Genomic DNA, 8770 nt, shown 5'->3' with positions numbered 1-8770 from the left:
GACCCATTATAATTAAAAAAAAATCAAGCTAAAAAAGGACAATCACAAGTATTTATAATTTTGATGGAAGAGAAAAATACTAGTTTAAAATAGGTATAGATTTCCCAATAAAGATTTACAATATTCATCTTATGATGTTTGAACTATTCAATGTGATATTTGCACTATTTAATGTTGAATCAGGTAAATTGATTTTGAAAGGTTTTACTATAACCATAGCAATAATATCAATAATAATTATAATAATAATGATAAAAGACATAAAATTAAAATAAATAATAAAACATTTTTCTTAAAAAAATATAAACTGGCATCTCATTGTATTCTTCCTCTCTAAACACTTCTTATACATAGATCTACAACCTAAAAAACAAAAACAAAATGACAAAGATGTTAAAAAGATGGGAGAAGACACATATGTATAGATCTACAACCCTAAAAAGAACAAACTTTAAACCATTGATGATGAACTTTGAAGAGGAAAAAATTGAATCCGATGCTATTTTAGAATAATAATCGTCGGCCGCCGGGAACCAACACCTAGGAAGAATCCCTAACTGAAAGTAGAGGTTTTTAGTATCAAAATGAAGAAAAAAATAAACAAAATGAAGATGAAGAACATAACATATCGTTTGAACATAACTACATGTCAAAACGAAATCCATTAGAGTCGAAATCAGAACAAAAATAAAAAAACAGAATAACAAAACATAGCGAATTTGTGATATGAAAATTAAACAAAGCGAATTTTTGATATCAAATCAAAGAACAACAACCATCAATGGTGAAGCCATAAATATCATAAAGCCTGGACAAAAATTTAAAGACCGCAGATTCATTGTATGTAATATATAAATAGTCATTAATCAAAATAAAATAAAGTCGTTATTTTGTCAATAAAAGTATAGTTTAAAACAAAAGAGATGAAACACAACGTTACAATAGCGTGTTAAATAAAATTATGAGGCAAATGTCTTTTCGGGTATGTTTGGATTGATGGAATATGATGGAATGGAGCGGAATGGAATGAAATAAGTTTATATTCCATCGTTTGGATTGATTAAAACGGATGGAATTGAGTGGTATTGGATGAAATGGATCTCATTCTATTCCATCACTTTCCACCATTTTTTGTACCCTCCGATTTGGGCGGAATGAAAAAATTACTCTATTCGATCGTGAAGTTCCCAAACAATGGAAAGACTTATTTATTCCATTCCGCTCCGTTCCGCTCTATTCTATCTCGTTCCGTTCTTTTTATTGTATCCAAACATAGGCTTCAAGACTTTTTTGCGGTGAGTTCGAATAATATCAATATTATCAAGTGATTAAATATGTCCTGCTCAGTGTAACATACCATCAAGCAATCAAGGATAATATCACTTCATTTACTAAAGTGGTATGCCAAGGATAATGTAATATGTCGTTATTTGATTATTATAATCATTGTACAAACAACCAACGTGATCTATCAAGCCTTGAGATACATGTTTTTAATCTTTATATCTGCTTTTAGTGAAAACTTCAAAACCAAAGTGATCGGTCCTCTCAGATATCTTAAAGAGAAACAATAAAATGCATCATTGATCTCACTGTATTTTAAGCAGGATGGATCCTTACTTTTTTGAGACTCGAGACTAATTATAACATCATGATATTTTGTATACAATAAAAATATTTTCTTATTAAAATTTTACTAATTTAGTTTTTTTTAATCAACAATATATCTTATAGATATAAATAAATTTTAACTATTTATTGTTATTGTTATATTTTAGTTATTTATTTTATAAATAATTCCCTTGAAAAATTAGTAATATTATAATTATATAATTATTTGTGTACGTAAAGTTACCATAATTTATTGAATTTAATAATTAATGTTAAGTGTCAATATTCTATATTTTTTTAAATATAATGGTGTTTAAAATTGAGTGTTTTAAGAAATGTTATTTTAGTTAAGAATAAATAATAACCAAATAATGAGGATAAAACATCAATGTCCGAGTGGCAGAATGTTCTCACATTTATATGGAGCAGAGTTTGACTCCTATTTGCATTAATATCTAATTTTTTACTTTTGGTAGTTTTGAAGAAAACTAAAAGTTATTATACATCATATCGAACTCACAACAATGAGTTAGCAAAATGACGTACCGCCGCTGGGACAATGTTAAAAGACGATTTTCTTATTCAAAAAAAAAATATATAAAATTGTTTATTCATGTTACCGACAAAAAATAAATGGCCCGAGTCTGGGCATGTGCCCACCCTGGCCAGGCCCAAGAACAGCCACTGGCAACCATAAAACGTACTGAATAAAAGAAATAGTATGTATCAGAGTTTATGGAGTTGTAGTCGCATGTTTATAGACTGATATTCAGAAAGATTTATGTAGTACATAAAGGTAAAGTTTAAATACAAACACGTGCATTTGCGCCGAAATTTATATATATATATATATATATATATATATATATATATATATATATATATATATATATATATATATATATATATATATATATATATATATATATATATATATATATATATATATATATATATATATATATATTACAAAAAGCTTTCAAAATTAAGTGAATTTAAATTTGTAATATCCAAGATTATTATATCAAAGATTGAAATATTTTAAATATTATTTTAAATGTAATATTTTAAATTAGTTTATTTTAAGGAATATTTATATTTTTATAATAAAAAATATACAACACCATACAAATCATTTTCATCTTTTAAAATTTAGAAAAAAACAAATCTTATATAATTATTTAAAAAAAAAAACTGAAACAAACTAGGGATGTTATAAATCCTGTGTTCTCATAAAGAAACAAATTACTATAATCTTAAACTTAAAAGTGTAACAAACTACTCCCCGTCAAAAACATAAAAGTGTAACAAAAGACTAAATACTAAGACTAATTTTTAAAACAAGTTTTTATAAGGAGCGTACTAAAAGACTAAATACTAAAGGACTAGTTTTTAAAACTAGTGTAACAAACTATTCGTATAACATGCAAAAAATATTTCAATTACAGTCTTAATTTAAAAATCTTAACAAACTTTTTGATGTAAGAGGATTAGCAACTACTATCATAAACTAGGGTTAGCCATTGCATAATCACAAAACAAATAAAAGAAAGAGTTGTTCATTAATTTTCTGCCTTCTACCAAGCAGCAGCAAGGTTTAAATACAAGGACCCTAATGGATCAGATAAGTGGGCTGGGCCCAAAATAACATTCCCAGCTAAATAAAATAAAATTATTAAATTAATTCAACATGTAATCACTTAGATAGCTGGGCCTTTTAATAATTCGTTTGGGCCTTCTATCACTACTTTCTGGCCCAATGACAACCTTGTCCTCAAGGTTGGAGTCAAAAGGGGTGTTGGTCCGCTGAAAAGCTGAGGCCCAATTGTTGGAAGTGGAAGACCGCATAGGGCTAGCTGGCATTGCGTTGGTAATCCCATTTGCATGCGGGCCAGCTGGAATTGAAGTGGCAATTTTGGGAATCTGTGTGGAAGCTTCGCGTGACTTATGGACAGAGGAGGTAGAAAAATCCAACGGACTAGATTGAAGCGCAGAGGAATCCAATGAATTCAAGGGAGGAGATTTAGTAACCGTTTCAACCTTGGGAACTGGAGGGGCGGTACTGTTACCCATGTGAGTTAAAGTGACTTCCACGCCAGCTAAGTGAGAAGTATGCTTAAGAGTTTCATTAGTTCCATTTAACTTTGAAGACCCAAAGCGTTGTTGTGTTTTCTCTGTAGCCCTTCCATTCTCAGATGTGTCCTTCTCTCCTAACTCAAAAACATCTAAGTCTCTTTGTGTGTTTCTCTTTTGAACCTCTATCACGTTCTCCATCCTTGGCTCCGTGTCTGTGAACGATGGCAAATCCGGTGGAAGTGGTATGAATTTACCAGATGAGTTGTCTCCGTGAAAAGCGCGTAGCTGTGAAACGTGGAAGACGCTGTGGATGCGTGAGGTAGGTGGAAGCTCGAGATCGTAGGCCACCGGGCCGATACGGCGTCGAATCGGAAAGGGACCAAAGTAGCGGTGGGAAAGTTTCTGAGAGGTGCGACGATGAACACTACTTTGGCGATATGGTTGAAGACGCAAGAGCACAAGATCTCCAACGTTAAAGGTACAGTCCATCCGTTTTTTATTAGCTTGTTCCGTCATTCGTTTCCGTGCTCGTTCGAGGTTAGATCTTAAGGTGCTAAGGAGTTCTTGTCTGTGTTGCAGGTTAATATCCAGATCCGGAATAGAAGTAGTGCCTTTGAGATATTGGGGAAAAGAAGGTGGTTCTCTACCGTATAAGGCTTCGAACGGTGACATCTTGGTAGCAGAATGATAAGCGGAGTTATGCCAGTATTCTGCGAGGTGTAAGTAGTTGAACCATTGGTTCAGATTATCACTTGTAAAACATCTCAAATAAGCCTCTAAACATCTATTCATAACCTCTGTTTGTCCGTCTGTTTCAGGGTGGTAGGCTGAACTGAACTTTAAGGTTGTGCCCTGGATTCTGAAAAGTTCTTTCCAAAAGGAACTTAAGAATAAAGGATCTCTGTCTGAAACGATAGAACGAGGGATCCCGTGTAAGCGACAGATCTCAGTTGAAAATCTTCTAGCAAGGTCGCGAGCCGTGAAGCTGGTAGGTAGTGCAATGAGATGGACATATTTTGTCAGGCGGTCACAAATTACCCAAATGGCCGTATGACCAAATGATGAAGGTAAGTGTGTTATAAAGTCCATCGATAGTTCATCCCATACCTGCAAAGGGATTTCTAACGGCTGTAGTAACCCTTGTTTCTTTTTTGGCATGTATTTACTATGTTGGCAGGTTTGACATTCCTTCACAAACAGTTCGACATCTTTGTAAATACCAGGCCATAAGAAGGAAGCTGAAAGACGAGATAAGGTGGGTTGCACGCCTGAATGACCCGCTACTGGTGTAGAGTGATATTCTCGAATGATTGCACGACGTAGATCTCTCACCGAAGGTATAAAAACTCTATCTTTGTAGTATAAGATGTCGTTTTTGAACTGATAGATGATTGATTCGGTTTTTGCTTTTGTGATGAGGTCTTGTCCCTCTGTTGTTTTACGGTAAAAGTCAACAAGCTGGGTGAAGAGGAGCGGAACCGGAGAGGAGATGGATAACAAAAGAGATTCGTCTTCATGCTGAACACGGCTCAGAGCATCAGCGACTTGATTCTGCTTACCAGGTTTGTAAAAGATTTCAAATTGAAAACCCTGCAATTTAGCGGCCCACTTTTGTTGTTCGGGTGTTTGGATTGTTTGCACCAGTAGATTTTTTAAGCTTCTTTGGTCTGTATATATGCGAAACTGTCTCCCTATCAAATACTGTCTCCATTTCTTTATTGATTCAGTTATGGCATACATTTCTCGGACATAGACTGATGATGCCTGCATTCTGTTGCAGAGTTTCTTGCTGAAGAAAGCTAACGGATGACCCTGCTGAGACAAGACTGCACCCACTGCAATGCCAGAAGCATCCGTTTCAATGACAAAAAGCTTGGAAAAATCAGGAAGGCACAAGACGGGAGTGGAAGTCATTTTATGCTTTAAATTTGTAAATGCTGCTTCGGCAGATTCATTCCATGTAAACTTTGAATGTCTTAATAAATCGGTGAGAGGAGCGGCGAGAGAGGCGTAGTGGCGCACAAAGCGTCTATAGAAACCGGTGAGTCCGAGGAAGCCCCTAAGAGTCGTGAGAGAACGTGGTCGAGGCCAATCCATGATTGCTTGAATTTTTGTAGGATCGGGGGTGACACCATTACTTGAAATGATATGACCTAGATAATCAACACTAGGAACAGCGAAAACACATTTGGATAATTTTGCATAAAATTGGTTAACTGATAGTAAATTAAGAATTAAGGATAAATGATGGGCATGGTCAGTTAAACAAGAACTATAGATCAAAATGTCGTCAAAAAAAACTAAAACAAACCGTCGTAGGAACGGCCGTAGTAGGTCGTTCATAGCCGATTGAAAAGAGCTAGGAGCATTAGTTAGCCCAAAAGGCATCACCAAAAACTCATAGTGTCCATCAAACGTGCGAAACGCTGTCTTGTGTGTATCCGCCGGTGTAACCCTAATTTGATGATAACCAGATCGAAGATCGATCTTGGAAAAAATAGTTGCTGATCCTAGTTCATCAAAGATTTCATCTATGGTCGGGATAGGAAAACGGTCTCTAACAGTAACAGCGTTTAGTGCTCTGTAGTCAACGCAAAATCTCCAGCTGCCATCTTTTTTTCGAACCAATAGAACTGGGGAAGAGTAGGGACTTTGGCTGGGCTTAATTATTCCCTCAGCAAGCATGTCTTGAATTAAAACTGTCATAGCATCTTTTTGGGAATGGGGGTATCTGTAAGGTTTTACGTTGACAGGGGTGGTATTAGGTAAAAGAGGGATATGATGGTCATGAGGGCGTGATGGTGGTAATCCGTGAGGTTTGTGAAAGACTTTTGGAAAGGATTTGAGAAGAGTGGTGATTTGTGGGGGAATGGACGAAGGTAAAGAGTCAAAGAGGTCTGGATTTGAGGGAGAAGGGAGGGTATCTTGGGCAGGGGTGGGTTGGCAAATCAAAAGGTGTAAGGATGGTATTAAATCATTGTGGAGGAGATGGCAGATTTGATGAAATGAAGAGGGTGTGGGTAGTGTTTTAGAGTCACCTGTAATGGTGATGTCGTTGTTATTGTAAGTGAAGGAGAGCTTGGGAATTGAAAAGTCAGCCTTGAGTGGACCAAGAGTACGCAACCATTCCATCCCAAGAACGATATCTGCCCCCTCTATAGGAAGTAAGTGGAACGAAATAGTGAACAAGTTGTCTTGGAGGGTGAGAGGAACTTGTTGGCAAAGTCCTGAACAGTTTAATTTAGAACCGTTACCTACCATAACCGAAAAGTTAGGGATAGGGGTAGTTTGGAGTTTTAGGTGATGGGCAATACGAGGTTGGAGGATGTTGTGTGTACTCCCTGTATCAATTAAAACAGTGACTGGTAAGCCAAAAATACTGCCACGAAATTTGAGGGTTTTGGGAGATAAGTGTCCACAAGCAGCTTGGGGTGATAGCTGGAAATAGGTTTCTTCCTGTTCTGAGTGGAAAACTGGTTTAGACTCATGTTCAGACTCATGTAAACTAGTGTCTTGTTGTAGTATTTCGTCCTCATCCACCAATAATAAAAGGAATTTTCCAGCAGAGCACTTATGACCGGCGATGAATTTCTGATCGCAATTAAAACATAAGCCTTGGGCGCGACGCTCTTGAAGTTGGGCATTTGATAGGCGTCGAATGGGAAATTTGTTGGGCTGAATGGTGGTATTGGTTTTGGGGGGTGTAGATGGAATAGGTGGGGTTGGTTGGGTAGGCGGTTTAGGAAATGGGCTGGGAAAAGGCTTGTTATATTTTGGTTTGGACTCTCTTAGTTTAGATTCAATGAGTTTAGAAAGCCCAATAGCCTGAGAAATAGATGTGGGTTTATGTATAGCAATTTCATTCTGGATTTCTGGAATAAGGCCTGAGATAAAATAATTTAGTATTGCATCATGTGATAACCCAACAACTTGGTTGCCCAATTTTTCAAAAGCTGCTTGATATTCCACAACAGAATTAGTTTGTTTAAGCTTAAATAATTCTGCTTGGTGATTTGCAAAAGTAGAAGGTCCAAATCTTAATTCTAATGCTCTAGTAAAAGAAGCCCAATCAGTAAGTAAGCGATTATGATGCATCCATTTAAACCAACCAAGAGCATCACCCTTCATATAAAAGGACATCATAGACAATCGATTTTCCGGGGGCATATTATAAAATCCAAAAAACTGATCTGCCTGGAATAGCCACTCTAAGGGATTTGACCCATCAAACAAAGAAAGTTCTAGTTTGGGAGAGCGAAATGGGGGCAAAGGTGGCAGATTTGTTGGTGGTGAGTAAGTATGGGGGTTTGGAAACGGAATATTATAAGGGGAAGGTGGGGGTAGGCTGGTCGGAATAAAAGTGTAAGGAGTGAAGGCAGTGGAAACATGAGTGTGGGGGTTATACGGGAAAGAGGGAATTTGTGAGGTTCCCAACGAAAAGGGGATGGTTGTGGTGGTGCAGGGAGGGGTTGTGGAAGTGGATGCAATACCGGACAGGGGTGAGGCTAGTGTAGGAATAGGTGAGATTACAGTTTTCATACCTGAGGGTGTAGGGTTGGTGGCGGCTGTAGTGGCAGCAGGTTGCTGTAGCAGCAGCTTTTGTAGTGTGGACATAATAGAGTCATATCGCGTGTCTGAAATCTGCCGGTCATTGTCCATTCTGGTGGTGATTTTCTGCAGATTCTGGTGTGTTTTATCCAGATCTGACTGCACAAAAACAAACCTTTCATCCAGATCTGAATGAATTTGATCTACTGCATTAGCCAGCTGTGTGTTAGAGGTTTGAACAGCTTGTTCAATAATCTCTTGAGGTGTGGGTTGGGGTGGTTTGGGAGGAGCCATGGGTTCAAGATGAAAGCACCAATGATGTAAGAGGATTAGCAACTACTATCATAAACTAGGGTTAGCCATTGCATAAACACAAAACAAATAAAAGAAAGAGTTGTTCATTAATTTTCTGCCTTCTATCAAAGCAGCAGCAAGGTTTAAATACAAGGACCCTAATGGATCAGATAAGTGGGCTGGGCCCCAAATAACATTCCCAGCTAAATAAAATAAAATTATTAAATTAATTCAACATGTA

At 36.7% G+C, this 8770-nt stretch overlaps 1 protein-coding gene across 1 annotated transcript; it reads right to left on the bottom strand.

Annotated features, from left to right (window-relative positions):
* Nucleotides 1–3291: 3291 nt before the first annotated feature.
* LOC131630181 (uncharacterized) lies at nucleotides 3292–8529 on the bottom strand. The gene has a single exon (XM_058900972.1). It carries the CDS (start codon nucleotides 8527–8529, stop codon nucleotides 3292–3294), a length of 5238 nt encoding a protein of 1745 aa, XP_058756955.1.
* Nucleotides 8530–8770: the final 241 nt, after the last annotated feature.

Source organism: Vicia villosa, unplaced genomic scaffold, assembly GCF_029867415.1.
Source record: "Vicia villosa cultivar HV-30 ecotype Madison, WI unplaced genomic scaffold, Vvil1.0 ctg.000655F_1_1, whole genome shotgun sequence".
In the NCBI taxonomy this organism is placed as follows: Eukaryota; Viridiplantae; Streptophyta; class Magnoliopsida; order Fabales; family Fabaceae; genus Vicia; species Vicia villosa.
The sequence above is the reverse complement of the archived record's forward strand: the minus strand, read 5'-3'. Positions and strand labels throughout refer to the sequence as shown.

Coding starts and splice junctions, on each gene's coding strand:
- LOC131630181 (XM_058900972.1), bottom strand. CDS start 8,529: ATGGCTCCTCCCAAACCACCCCAACCCACACCTCAAGAGATTATTGAA.